The sequence below is a fragment of the Malus domestica genome, chromosome 15, assembly GCF_042453785.1.
Source record: "Malus domestica chromosome 15, GDT2T_hap1".
In the NCBI taxonomy this organism is placed as follows: Eukaryota; Viridiplantae; Streptophyta; class Magnoliopsida; order Rosales; family Rosaceae; genus Malus; species Malus domestica.
Window position 1 is genome coordinate 13,230,731 of NC_091675.1, and position 16,073 is coordinate 13,246,803.

The 16,073-nt window shown below is 32.9% G+C and overlaps 2 protein-coding genes across 2 annotated transcripts; both read left to right on the forward strand.

The window, feature by feature from the left end:
• The first annotated feature begins 783 nt into the window (after positions 1-783).
• LOC139191695 (uncharacterized) lies at positions 784-1,539 on the forward strand. The gene has a single exon (XM_070812692.1). It carries the CDS (start codon positions 784-786, stop codon positions 1,537-1,539), a length of 756 nt encoding a protein of 251 aa, XP_070668793.1.
• A 6,071-nt stretch (positions 1,540-7,610) lies between these two features.
• Positions 7,611-12,097, forward strand: LOC103400409 (axial regulator YABBY 5-like). Its single transcript, XM_029095175.2, has 7 exons — positions 7,611-7,992; positions 9,112-9,231; positions 10,970-11,099; positions 11,328-11,376; positions 11,467-11,542; positions 11,655-11,727; positions 11,829-12,097. Coding segments are annotated over exons 1-7 (525 nt in total). The 5' UTR covers positions 7,611-7,917; the 3' UTR covers positions 11,831-12,097.
• Positions 12,098-16,073: the final 3,976 nt, after the last annotated feature.

Consider the following 16,073-nt stretch of genomic DNA (forward strand, 5'->3'; position numbering starts at 1 on the left):
GTGGCCTCCTGGGTGTCGTTAAGCATCTCTGGTGCCAGCTTACTCTAGCCTAAACCAGAGGCAAAGCAGCGGTCACTATGGAAAGAAAAAAAAAAACAATAATTTCTAAATTCCTAAAAATTTCCCTTTTTTCCTACAAATTTCACAAATTCCAATTTTCATACAAATTTTAGACTTTCACATATTGCCCACAATATTCCTACAATTTTCAAATATTCTTCAATTTTCACATATTTCTACAAACTTCATAATATTCCTACAATTTTCACAATGTTCCTACAATTTTACAATATTCCTACAAATGTCACAAATTCTTACAGGTTTCACAAATTCATCACAACACAAGATTTTGCACATGTAATTGATATAAATGAAACAGATGAGCAAACATACCTTTGGTTATTGGGTAAAAGATGTCAACAATAGCTACTAGACATTATTGGTATAGACAATAGACTTGTAATTATTCCTCTAGCTAGCCATCATTACTTTGCTTTCCTTTTCTCCTTATTTTCCTCTTCTATGTTTTCCTCATGTAATCATCATTTGGCTTGTCCACTTGTTAGGACTAGTTGTGTAGTTTTTGGCCCTCTATAAGAGAGGACTTCCCTTTTGTAAATAAATAATAATGAAGTATATTACAACTTCTGAGATGGTATCAGAGCAGTCGATCATGACTAACTCTTGAACCTCAAAAACATAAAAAAGCTTCCGCCATATCATATCTCAATCATCATATCACTTTTATTTTTATTTCAACTTCATTGATCTTAAGCCTATACAATGGCTAGTGATGATGAAGTATCAGACCCACCAATTCAGTCATTCACACCAGGTGAATCAAACTCCACCACACAAGTGGTCACCATTCAAAATGATAATTCCAATTTCTCTGCAGGAATTAAACTTGATGAGAACAACTATTCTCTATGGCATCAAGTCATAGAGATGAAAATTGCTGGTCGAGAAAAACATGGGTATCTTTCAGGTGATACCAAGCAGCCTGCAATCACAGACCCACTGTATAACAAGTGGCGAGCTGAAAATTGCCAAGTCAAAAGTTGGTTATTTGATGTTATTACACCCAATCAGATGAAGCGGTTCATCCGTTACGACACAGCCATGCAGGTATGGGATGCCATAAAAAAGACTTACTCAGATGGCTCTGATGAAGCCAAAATTTATGATCTTCATAAAAGGTCATTTACCATGAAGCAAAATGGAGCTCCTATTGCTAACTATTACAGCAATCTCACCGATATTTTTCAAGAACTTGATCAACTTAGTCCTACTAACATGAAGGACCCAGATGATATCTTATTAAGGCAGCAAGAAATTAAGCGACTTCGAGTCTATATTTTTCTTGCAGGATTAAACAACAAGTTTGATCAAATTCATGGTGATATTTTGAGGATGGAGCCCAAACCTGGTCTTGAAGGAGCATACTCTCATGTCAAACGTGAAAGCAATCGACAAGGAACCATGTCAGAAAGTGCCACCATGCCTGAAGCTACTGTGCTCTTTGCCATAAATTCTTGATCTCCACAAGGACCTCGACTTCAAAACATAAACTCCTCAATAGCTGATCGATTTCGTAATCGACCACCTATGCAGTGGACAAAATGCGGATTGAAAAATCATATTATTCAAGGCTGTTATGAGATTATTGGCTATCCAGAAGGATGGGTTCACAAAGGACGAAAGAAGGAATCCAGCAGAGCATCATTCACCACCTTTGAGTCTTCTCAAGATGTTAGCTCATATGACCATGTCCCAAAAGCCTTGAACACCTCAGGTATATCTAATTCTACATCCGCTAATACTTATAATAAATCGTGGATTATTGATACAGGTGCCACAGATCACATGACATCTGATGCTAACGTTTTTCACTCACTAAAAACAGCCAACCAGACATTCATTACCAGTGTCAATGGTTCAATCTCTCCAGTTACTGGAGAATGCTCTCTTTCATTAACTTCCTCACTCAATCTTGATCATGTCCTAGTTGTACCATCCCTAGATTACGATCTTTTATCTGTTTCTCACATTATTAACTCCCTTAATTGTTCTGTTTCTTTTTTGCCACTATATTGTCTTTTCCAGGATCTGCTCACCAGGGCCGTGATTGGTTGTGGTACTAGAAGAGGCAATAGATTGAGTCAAGTGCATCATGTAAGCAGAGACGAATCAACCCGAATGAAGAAGATTTGGTTATGGCACAGGCGATTAGGACATCCCTCATTTGGTTATCTTAAACTTTTATTCCCTTAACTTTTTCCCCAATTCAAAGAATCCGATTTCCATTGTGAAATTTGTATTTTGGCCAAAAGTCATCGTGTTTCCTATCCATTAAGATTAAATAAAAGTTATGTGCCATTCATGGTCATTCATTCTGACGTTTGGGATCCTGCCAGAATTCTTACCACTTTTGGATTTAGATGGTTTGTGACATTTATAGATGACTGTATTAGAATGACCTGGGTATTTCCAATGAAGCACAAGAGTGAAGTTCCTACCAAGTTCAATATTTTTCATCAATATGTTGCAACTCAGTTTGACAAGAAAATTCAGACACTCAAGTCTGATAATGGAGGAGAATATGTCAATCATGCTCTACAAAACTATTTGCAAGAGCATGGTATTGTTCATCAAACCACATGTGCCTATACACCTCAACAAAATGGTGTAGCAAAGAGGAAGAATTGACATCTCTTAGAAGTGGTTCGTGCATCTTTATATGGTGCCAACATGCATCATAAGTTTTGGGGGGAGGCACTGTGTTCTGCAACATATCTTATAAATCGAACACCATCCAGTACTCTTCAATATCAAACACCATTCCAAACATTTAACCACCTTTTCACCATTCCATCTATCCCAAACTTAGAACCACGTGTCTTTGGGTGTGTGGCTTATGTACAGGTTTATCCACATCAACGGGGGAAGTTTGATCCATGTGCCCTCCAGTGTATATTCTTAGGTTATTCTGATACAAAAAAGGGATACAAATGTTTTCATCCTCCTACCCAAACTCTATACATCACTGCAGATGTCCAGTTTCAAGAAGGAGAAACATATTTTTCAAAGGGAGACATTAAGTATCCCTTTCAGGAAAAGAATAGTATGTTTGAAGAGGATACCCAAGACATTAGCAACATTAAAATTGTTGCAGAAATTTCAAAAACTGAGATAAATGTTGATAAGTCGGCAGACAACTGTAATCAAACAATACATGCAGAAACAGAATCATCGACTCCAACATCAGACACAAAAGTACATCCAGCAACATTAAGTCCAGATGGCTTGGGATTACCTTCTTCGACAGTACCACATGATCAATCAGCCCCTGAACACAATCAACAGGTAACTGATCAATCTAATTCTATTGAGATCGTACCTGAGTCAAGTCAAATGGAGTCCACTAATTATCAACTTCTCCCTCGAAAATCTCGAGGGATTCCTAAACAATTATATGATCCTGATCTTAGAGCCAAGGTTAAATACCCAATTGCTAACCATGTGTCCCTCTATAGGCTATCTACATCATGTGAGGCATTTGTAAATCAATTATCCACTGTATCTATTCCTTGTAGTGTAGAGGATGCTATGAAAGATCCTAGGTGGACTCATGCAATGAATGAAGAAATAGAGCCACTCCAGAAAAATTCCACTTAGGAGTTAACTAACCTACCCAAGGGGAAGAAATTAGTTGGTTGCAGGTGGATATACACAGTAAAATTCAATGTAGATGGCACTATTGAGCGATACAAAGCAAGATTAGTGGCAAAAGGCTACACGCAGACATATGGCATTGACTACGGAGAGACTTTTGCCCCTGTAGCTAAGATAAGCATTATTCGTGTACTCTTATCCCTAGCAACAAACCTTGACTGGCCTTTGCAACAATTCGATGTCAAAAATGCTTTCCTACATGAAGATTTAGAAGAAGAAGTTTATATAGAGCTTCCCCCATGATGCAAGCTGGATCCCAATCAAACCAACAACGTTTGTAAACTAAAAAAGTCGTTGTATGGTTTAAAGCAATCACCGAGAGCTTGATTTAGGAGATTTACCAAATCGATGAAATTTTTCGGATACAAGCAAAGCTACTCAGATCATACTCTTTTCTTAAAGCATTAAAAAGGTAAAATCACTGCTCTTATTGTATATGTGGATGACATGGTGGTTACAGGAAATGATCCAGAAGAGAAGGCAGCACTGCAAAAGTATCTAGCAAGTGAATTTGAGATGAAAGATCTCGGTGCTTTAAAGTATTTCTTGGGCATTAAGGTGGCCCGCTCACAACAAGGAATATTTCTATCACAACGGAAATATGTTCTTGATATTTTGATGGAAACTGGGATGCTAGCATGCAAACCAACAGATACCCTAATTGAGCTGAATCACAAACTTGGTGAATATCCTGATCAGATACCTACCAACAAAGAGAGATATCAACGAATTGTTGGTAAGCTAATATATCTTGCACATACTAGATGAGATATAGCATATGCAGTCAGCATGGTAAGCCAGTTTATGCATGCACCAAGTGAAACACACATGGATGTTGTAAACTGTATCTTGAGGTATTTAAAGTCAGCTCCTAGGAAAAGATTAATGTTTTCAAAACATGATCATCTAGACGTTAAAGGCTACACTGATGCTGATTGGGTTGGTGATGTAACTAACAGACGATCAACATCAAGATACTTTGTTATTGTTGGAGGAAAACTAGTCTCTTGGCGTAATAAGAAACAAAAGGTTGTTGCTAGATCAAGTGCTGAAGCAAAATATTGGAGCATGGCACATGGAGTATGTGAACTGCTTTGGGTGAAGAATTTACTGAGAGATTTGGGATTTAGGCCCAAGCATGCTATACCTCTACATTGTGATAACAAGGCTGCAATTGACATTGCTCACAATCCGGTTCAACATGATCGAACCAAACATGTGGAGGTGGATAGACATTTTATTAAAGAAAAAATTGAGGCAATACTTATTGAAGTTCCATTTGTTAAATCTGAAGATCAATTAGCAAACATGCTCACCAAAACAGTCACAAGTTCAGTATTTCACAACTCACTAAGCAAGTTGGGTATTCATGACATCTATGTACCAACTTGAGGGGGAGTGTCAACAATAGCTGCTAGACATTATTGGTATAGACAATAGACTTGTAATTATTCCTCTAACTAGCCATCATTACTTTACTTTATAGCTAACCATCATTACTTTACTTTATAGCTAGTCATCATTACTTTGATTTGCTTTCTTTTTCTCCTTATTTTCCTCTTCGATGTTTTCCTCATGTAATCATCATTTGGCTTGTCCACTTGTTAGAACTAGTTGTGTAGTTTTTGGTCGTCTATAAAAGAGGACTTCCCTCTTGTAAACAAATAATAATGAAGTACATACACACAAGTTTGACGGTTGGGTTGTTCAAATTAGTTCTGTAAATTGTGTATCCAGTCAAAACAACGTGTTCAACAAACATTTAAAGTTTATTCTATACTTCTGTTAAGTAGAACATAAGATTTTATGGTAACTACTAATGTAAACATTTTAAATTGATGATCGGGTTCGTTTAATGTATCCATCTAGGGTTGATGAGCATCCTTGCAAAAAATAATCAAAATTATAGCGAAAATAATTGTTAAATCGTGATGATATGTTCTAACCATCAAAGAATTTCGTCTTGTTACCTAATCCTCAAAAGTTTGTTTTTGGAGAATTTGGTGTATGCGATCTCAGAGTATATACCAACAAGTTTGACAATTGGATCTTAGAGTTTATTATATACTTATGTTAAGTAGAACGTAAGATTTTGTGGTAACCGCTAGTCAAAATATATTAACTTGATGATCGGGTCTATTCATTGTATTCTTCTAGGGTTGATGAGTATCCTTGCAAAAACTCATCAAAATCAGAGCTAAAATAATTGTTAAACCGTGAGAATATGTTTCTAGCCGTCAAAGGAATTCGTCTCGCTACCTAATTATCGAAAATTGCATTTAGATGAGTTTTGGCATATGCCATCTCGAAGTATATACCAACTACATTGACGATTGGATTGTTGAAATTAATTTTGCAGATTGTGAAAAACATCGAAGGAATTGGATATACCAAAATGTCACTCACCTTTGCCTGATAGAAAATTTAGTTTTGCCTAATGAACGTTAAACCCTAATCCCTAAATCATGAAATATACCTTTGCCCGATTAAATTTGAAGAGTTCGTCGCTTAAATGGTGGCATATGATGCTCTAATTTTTTCCCTTGGCCTAAAAACCTTGCCCATCGAACGTTGTTCTTTGGGCAAAAGGCTCTGAAAAAACCAAGACAACTAACTCGTTTTCAATACAAAGGAATAGCAAAACCAACCCAGTGGGCTGGTCAATCTCATAAATCTTCTCGTCCGGCAAACCAGAGACGGACGACCACGGTCCCGACCTTATTAGCACCGAAGGTATACAAATCAACGAACCCCAAAACCTACTTTCTTTTCTAACAAAATCAACCAAGCCTAACCGGTCACGACATGTTGTTGATATTGATTGAGTTTGGAATGTTGACCACTTTTACCCACGAACTTTTTTAATATGTCGAAAGTTACTTTATCCAACGAAATATGATTTGTAGGGAAAATGGTAATTTCTGGTAGTGACACTTACTCTTTTTGGAGCAAAATGTGTGATTATTTGTCCTTTTTGGATACACAACATTGATTTAAAAGAAATTGAAGCTCCATGATGAGTTATTTTTATTCATATAGTGCACATGTAGCTTCAACGTTAGCCCATAAATGGGTCTCAAATTCACAACGCATCAATTTAATGAAGAACCTGAAGGTCAAATAATCTGAAAGCATAAAAAAAAATATGGCGTAATATTGAGAAAATTGGAATATATGATCAATTTTGTAAATCAACTAAAACCTGATAGTGTAAAATGTGACTAGTCTAAAAAATAATGATTAGCTAATTACAATCTTTGCTATTGCAATTAGAATCCATTTAGAATTTCTACTTAGTAGGAGGGGGAAAATGGAGACCAACTTATATTTAACTTGTTATTGCACATGAAATCTCCTTCAATAAATTAATGATATGTGTAAATTTCTGAACACATATCTTTAGTTTATTGAATAAAGTCGTTATGATAAGTGGTAAATCTATTTTAGATGTCTTTTATAGGAAGAAGTAGTGTTCACACTCACACTCAATATTGGATCAGAAATAGTTATCATGCATCATAAACAGATTAGGTAATGCAGCCAAAAGTTCTCTTCTCTTATAACTCTGTCAAGTCCCAACTCAAATATAGCTGGTATCCTATGGTAGTACGTGAACCGCATTTGTTGTCCAATAAATCAAAGAGTAATGTTAAAGAGACTAAATTTGTAGATAAAGTTTTAAAAACAAATAGACATGGAAGTTGATGATTAGTTTATCACTTAAACGTTGATAAACGTACTCATTACTATTTGTGACACATTATTTAGTTTGTAACTTTAATCTACAAATTTAGTCTCATAACATTACCCTAAATCAAAACCCCGTTTTCCATAAAACCCGCTTTTTCTTTCCCTTCCCGGTCCCAGCATTTCTTGTCTGCCCTCGCCACTTCCAAGCCCACTTTTTTTTAATCATTATACTTCCTTACCCCTCACCCTTACCACTTACCTTACCCCCTCCCCCCCCCCCCCCCCCACCCCCTTCTCTCTCTCTCTCTCTCACACACAACTTCTAGCTCTATATATGGTGTATTATTGGATTATTACATAACCTATCTACACAGCAAGGAATGGTTGAGAGAGAAGAAAGTGCAATTTGCAAAAGCTGCTGAGCTTGGTTTGTTCAAAGGAAGGAGGATTTCTTAATTCAGTGATAATTGCATCCAGCTGATACTAAGCGACATGACGAGCTGCGTCGATGTTGCGACTGAGCAACTCTGTTACATCCCTTGCAACTTTTGCAGTATTGTACTCGCGGTATCGATCTCTATCTATCTATCCATATATCTCTCTGATATTTTCCTCTTTCTTCTTTCTTTAATGGAAGATCTGCTTTTCAGTGATCTTCTCAAAACCCACTTTACCTATCTTATTTCTTCCATATATATCTTTCTAGCATATATACAAGAAGCAAAAGCAAATCCGATCCTCAGAAATTAAAATCAGGTTTTAATTAATTTTTGGTCAGAGTTTGGTGTTTTTTCAGTGGTGAAATCAAATGGTACACAATTTGATAGTTTAACAAAGAGGGTTTCTTTTGTTTTGTTTTAATCAGCGAGCTAGGTATATACAGTCAGGTCTCCATCGTTGGACTTTACTTTTTCTTCTTCTTTTGCAGTCAAAGAAAAGTCATACCTGAAGGTCGTCCTGAAACGCTTAAGACCAGAGAGAGAGAGAGAGTTGATTGGTTAATTTATGTTTTGTTGCTGTAAGTTAATGGTGCTTCTTTTTAACATAAAATACAAGAGGGTTTGAGGATAATCCACTGACAAGGACAAGTCCTCCCTTTGATTTCTTCACTCTCTGACCTTTTTTGTTACTAAAAACACTACATCGTCTCGTCCAAACTCATCACCTTCTTTTATTTCTGATAGCCTGATGGGGAAGACAGAAAATGAAGCCTTCTTCTCTCACTCTCTGTGGTGTTCTTTCCTATGAAAACTCCCCTCACAGCAATCTGAAAAGGAATACATAGGGTTTCGAATCTCGCCTTATGTGTTTTTTTTAGGGAAAGAAATTAGGGTTTTATGCTTATAAATTTATAATCAACTTTACACCTTTCTTTGAGAAAAGAAACATACATAAATTTACCCCAAATAAATAATCCATTTAAGATCTAGCAGTACCCAATTCTTAATTTCTTCTTTCTTCTATTAATTTCTGAGAAATGCATTTTTGCATTTAATTTGATCTATTTGTTTTTTTTTTTTTTTTGGTAAAATTTGATCTATTTGTTTAATTACTCTTGCAGTCCTGATGTGCAGCTTTTAAATCAGTGTATGATAATTTTTGGGTGCAATTAACGAGCTGAGAAACATGTAAGAAGATACATATATTAATATAGGTCCGCTCATGTAGTGGTGATAATTTTGTCAGGTGAGCGTTCCATGCAGCAGCCTATTTGACATTGTGACCGTCCGATGCGGGCGCTGCACCAATTTATGGTCCGTGAACATGGCCGCAGCCTTTCAGTCACTGTCCTGGCAAGATGTTCAGGTGTGCTTTTTCCCCTATTTAATTATTTGTTATTAACTAATTCTACGAAAATAATTAATTATTCATTCAATTAAAGGAGTTAATATTAGAATCCCTCTCTGAAATCTAGGGCTAGCTTCTTCTGGGTATTACTTCTTTTTTTAGGAAATCGAAGACTCGAGGATCTAACATAAATCGATCGAGTATTTCAAAGCATTTTGCAGTAGTGCAGAAACCCTAAGTCGGTTGCTCAGACAGCAGCCGCCATAACCCACAATCCAATACCTAAATTTTTGCTTTTTTAAGATGCAGGTCAGGGCCTGTGCCCTCCTGACGAACAATTGTTGCTTGTGTATCCGATTGCACCAAAACATTATCTGTTATGAGCAACATGATTAATATATTTTTATTAATTTTAATATAAGACAATAAAATGTGTTATAATTTTAATAAAATAATAAATACAATTTTACGGTTTTCTGTTACACCAAGCAATCTCTTCTTTCTTAACCATCTAACGCATTTTCTTTTTTGTCAATTAATCAACGTTTATAGTCTCTTTTTCTTTTGCTTGATTTGATTGAACGATTGAATGATAGGGTTCTTAGGTTCATTGATTTCTTTTCTATCAACTTTGTCCTCTACTGTGCAAACACAAACCTTACACAGTTTGATTTATTTTCCAACCAACTGTCAATCTGGGTTTTATATGCTTTATTTTATATGACAGTCTTAACTGATTCAAACCTATCAAGCTGCTCTTCTTTTCGTGCTCCCGCCGCCCGCCCCCCCCCCCCCCCTCTCTCTTTGTCAAAAAAACCGAGCCCGGCCACCTGGTAGGGTAGCTAACTAGCCATAAATGTATAAGGTAAAAATTAAATAATTAATTACTTGACAAGCTCTCTATTCATTACAAAATATTAGGTTTTCATTCCAATTTTTTCTACTCCGCTATTTAAAATTTTATTCATTTTTAATTTTTTATCAAGGTACTTAAATTTTAATAAACATCATTAATTTTTCAATAATAAAATATTTTTTTTATTTCTAAATATATTCGTGTTAGAAACCTTACATTTGGTATATTTATATTTATGATTAAATTTTTTATCATATATTTTTATTTTTAGTTTGTACCCATTTTTAATTTGCAACCATTTTTTTATTTTGTACCAATTTTCTTTTCAGTTTTAATTTGTACCCATATATTTATTATTTTTTATGCCCATATTTTTTAAACTTTTTTTTAATTTATTTGTACCCATTTTAATTTTGCTAAATGTACCCATGCTAATTATATGTATTATTTTATGTTTTAAAATATATCAATAGTTATTTTTAAAATGTGTTAATAATTATGTGGGTACATTATTTTTTTGCTATAATTTCTGTGAACAACAATATTACTCTAAAATTGATTTTTAAAGTATTTATTATATTTTAAAAATATGATTTGATTTGTTTAAATTTTATAATTTGTGGGACATTAAATGCATAAATGCATGAGTTAAATCTCTTAAATGAGGCTAAGGATCTCGATCAAAATATTTAAATAAATAAGGTTTCAGTCTAACAATTAGGTTGATTAGGGACCGGAATCAAAATGACCCTAAAAAAACTGGTTTCATTTATTTAATTTCATGGTTGGTGATGTTTAACTAATGAATACCGTTCTTATAAAAAGATTGATCTTCTTGATTTTGTGTTATGCATTTAATTGATCTTCTTGATTTTGTGTTATGCATTTAATTACTTTTAGGCACAAAACTACAACTGTAACTCTCAAAACTACCGGATTGATTCGGGCTCCTCTTCCAAATGCAACAAGAAGAATGCAACCGGAGACCCAACTTTAGATCCTGCCACGGAAGAAAGGGGTGTGAACCGACGTGAGTTATCAATTAGTCATTCCATAATTTGTAAAACTAAAAGATAATCAAGTATATATATATATATATATATATATATATATATATATATATAGATATATATATGCCTCCCTTTTACTGCTAATGTGTCTATGTGTTTGCGTGCCTCTGTGTAGTCTATAGTATATGTGGACTGTTGCTATTATACATATTGATAAAAATGGAGTGAGTTGTTGTTTTCCTTTTCAGCTCCCGAGAAGAGGCAACGTGTACCTTCTGCATATAACCAGTTCATAAAGTAACTAAACCATTATATTTCAATTTTATTTTCTTTTAATTTGCTTCACTTATAATTAATTACACAAGATGAGATTAATTACGTTGATAGGGAGGAGATTCAGAGGATCAAGGCTAATAATCCAGATATTAGCCATAGAGAGGCTTTCAGCACTGCTGCCAAAAATGTAAGTGGACATGCATTTGCAAACAGCTACGTTGTAAAAACACCAGTTATTGGTGAGATTTTGTAAGCAATATTGATGAACTTGTTTTTTTTTTGTTTTTTTTTTAAATTAGTGGGCGCACTTCCCTCGTATACATTTTGGGCTGATGTTGGAGACCAACAGTCAGGCTAAGCTGGACAATATATGTAAGTAATTTTACTAATTTATGTGTTTCTAAATTACTTCCTTGGCCTAATTAATCTTTTTTATATTAAAATAAATAAATATATATATATATATGTTGCAGGACCCTGAGAAACATCTTATGTCAAGGTCTGCACTACTGAATAACTGATGGCCACGATAATTTCCGGCAACGACGCTGGTGATATCAAAGTTGTTCTTAGTGTAAAGGAATTGCCTGGACTGATCTACTGTGTTGTTCTTTAGAACATTTCAATATCCTTCTTCTTTGTACCTGTCACTACTCCCCCTTATTAGGGATTTTCTTTTGCTACGTGACTTAGAATTAAGCAATACGCTACTTTCCTTAATTTAATTTGTTATCTTGATCAATATTACTTAGTTTACAGTTTCCAACATGCATACTTTGTATATTTATGCAAAATTGAGACCACGTAATATAATATTGTATGTTTAGGAAGTACATCAGTCCCATGGAAAGAACTTTATCACCATATTTTTTTAGTCTATTTTTAGGATTCTTTATATATAGATCTTGCAACTCTTATTTCCTAGACAAAAACCCACCTAGTTATTAACATCCAAATAAGACCCACATTTAAAAATGATTGCCAAGTATATAAGTAATTGACCTATTATTACAAAATATTTACAATTTATACCACAATATTCAAAATAAAATCAATAAATGTTATTACTCATATATTATTACCCCTAACACACACATATATACGTTCAAATGTATATATTACTACCATAAGCTCAATATATATATATATATATATATATGTATATATATACATATATAGTTTACCTATATATATACACACACATACATACATACACACATACTATATATATATATATATATATATATAGTACTACTATACGTTCACATATTTATATATATATATATATATATATATATATACACATGCACAGTACTACATATATGATCAAACATATTAAACTAATTAATCTACCTATATTTAAATTTATGATGAGCAAATAACATATATTTTGTAGGTAAATTAATATTGAATCAAATAACATTCTTTTATTTTGTAGGTAATTTATTTTTCATGTATTATTACATATATTTGGCACATTTTATTATTATAATATATATGTACAAATAATAGGTAAATTAATCTTGAATAAAATAAAATTGCTTTATTTTGTAAGTAAATTAATTTTGAATCAAATAACATTTCTTCATTATGTAGGTATTTTATTTTGTATGTATCATCATATATATTGGGCACATTTTATTATTATATGTACAAAAAATAGGTAAACTAGTATTGAATAAAATAATAACATTTTTTATGTAGGTAAATTATTTTGCATGTACTTTGCATATATTGGGTTTGCTTTATTATGTAGGTAAATTATTTTGCATGAATTGTTTTTGTATATCAAGTTTTTTTTTTGTTATATATATGTACGTGAAATAATTTACCTACATTTATATGTAAAATATAATTTTATTGACTTAACTAAGCATGTATTACTACATTTATTGGGCATGTTTTATTGTTATTATATATTAGGCAATGAATTTATTATTTTTTAATTTTTGTGAAATCATTAATTCTCCCTTACAATTTGTATGGAATTAATTGTGTAAATCAAACATTCAAATAGGGGTGTTTTGGGCATCGAAATTTTTTAAATGTGTAAAGTCAAATATAATTAATGAATTTGCTGATGTGGAATCTAGTCAATGGGTTTTATTTGAATAAAAAACTTATGTCGGATTTTATGTGGAAAAAATTAAGTTTCAAGGGCTAAAGTCATATTTTCAGCTATTTTTATTAAAACTTTATCATCATATTAACACGCTTAATTGTAGATAGTGCATGGCATATAGGAGAACTTTGCGCATGTTTGTTGGGTAGGTTTAGCCTACACATTTATTGGCTAAAGTTCAGGGTTAAATTTTAAACCTTTTCAAGGTCTGCTATGGCTCCTTTCTCTTAGAAAATGCATTTACCTACAAATAAAACGTGCGATTGGTCACGCTTACTTGAAAAAGAAAAAAAATGTTGAGGTGACTTTCAAAAGTGAGACTCTCCATAGACTCTCTGTCACTTCATGTTTTTAGCACAATGTTTTATAATGTTGGTACGAGAATTGATGTTAGCTTGTGAGGTGACAAAGAGTTCGTGGAGAGTAGTCCTACTTTAAGAGAGTCTGCCTAGCAGCATTTCTCATAAGTTTTAAAAAGTTTAGGAATCGCCACTTAGTACTATGGTCTAGGTATTCCTCTTCTCTCCTTACTTGTAAATGAGAGGTCTTAAGCTCGATTCTCGCAAAATGCAAATTTGATCCATATTATTATGGCAAGCTCATTTTGAGGATTAGCCCACTCTCCCAATCCTTTAGTGTAAATAATATCGTTTGATAAAAATAAAAATAAAAAGTTTAGGAATCCCACATGTCCAAAATTTATAAAAACATTAACACAATCCTCCTTCTTGGTATGATGGTATATATCTTAAACTTACAATCAAAGTAGGGTTTTACCCAATTTTTTTGCGTGGCTTACAAACGAAAATACCTCATCAATTATTTACTCAAAGAAAAACTCATCCATATAAACTACTTGTTATATGTTCCCATCCTTCATTCTACTATCTCATCGATTTAAACCTTATTAATTTTTTATTTTTTGTTCAAACCTTTTTTCCTTTTATCTACGTCATTATTTGAATACTATAAGATTAACACGTCAACATATTTTAAATTTATATTGAAAGCCTTATTTAACTTTGTCCAAATATCTTTTAAGAGTTAAAAGACGTTACACTTTGGTTTTTTTTTTTTTTTTTTAAATTGCCAATATTCTTTTTAATGTTAATCTGTAATCATATATTTTGAATTTGTTTTTGTGCTCATATTTTTTTAAATTTTATTTGTACCCTTATTTAATTTTGGCATGTATCCATTGTTTTTTGTACCCATAAGTTTTGTGATTTTTCCAAAAGTTTTATTTGTACAAAAAAGAATGTAACCGTACCAATTATATGTATATTTTTCATGTTTCAAAATTCAAATGTATTCTCATAAATAAATTACGTGGGTACATTTTTTTTTTTTTTTTGCTAGAACTATGTGAAAAATAATACTTTTTTATTGTTAATTTTTAAGTAAGTTTTGTATAGTGCAATTTCATAATCATAAATACACGAGATAAATTTCTTAAAAGGTGATAATTGAACAAATTGAAATGAAAAAAGGCAACATAGCAAAGTGCTTTAAATTTTGGACTTCGATTAAAATATTTGAAAAAATAAAATATTGTCTAAAATTTTAATAGATTGGGGGAACTAAGGTGACCCTTAAATTAATCTGCTTATCTTTCACTGTAGTTAGAGAGATTTTTCAATGACCGGAATGCAGAATAGTACATAATGTATCACTTTCAAAAGGTGGGATACATATATTAAAAAGTTAATAACTTAAAAAAATAAATTTATCATCACTTATATAATAACACGTGACGTACCATCCATATTTTCACAATAAAAAAATTTCTCCTGCGGCTAGACCTAATATAAGTAATAGTCATCATCTGCAAAAGCCACTTTATATATATATATATAAAAACGCACACGTGTCCCTATGATACCCTTGGTGGCAGACACTGGTTTGTAAGTAAAATTCCAACCATGCAGCAAGCATATCAACTAGCTAAAGCTACCATGACTTTATATAATTTGTCCTAATTTCCTGTTGAATTATTGCTTGCATGTAATGTGCTGTTGGGGGAAAGAGAAAAAGGTATTCTTTCCCTTCTTTTTTTTCTTCTTTCAAAATTAAAAGAAGCAAATATCTAAGAAAAGCCATTGTCTGTCCACGCATGGACTGCAACTCATAAATATTATGACCCTCTGTGAAAAGGAATTCATGGACCACCATTTTTGCTCTGAGGCATCCCCATTTTTCATTGATATCTCCTGGGGATCCCTTTCAAAAGCACTAAAGATTGTTAGTGATCATCGGGAAGCACTTTAAAAAAAAATTCTTATTTAATTGCTTCAGGGAGTTGCTTCCAACTTTTTTCTTATTTAGCAAGGATAATACTCAGTTTCTTTCTTTGAAAGTAGGCATTTGTATGTTCAAGCTAATTACAAATTTGACTTTTTTCAAAAAAAAACTTCTTTTGTTATTTTTTAAGGAAAACTAATGAAAAATCCAAAATAAACTTTGGTTTTAATGAAAAATGACAAATAAATGTGTAGTGAATAGTACTTAGGAAGGGTAAAAATGTGGTTTTTCATTAAAATTGAACAGTACCGAGAGTGTTTTGTTAAAACTCTTTTTTTTTTTAGTTATATTTGCA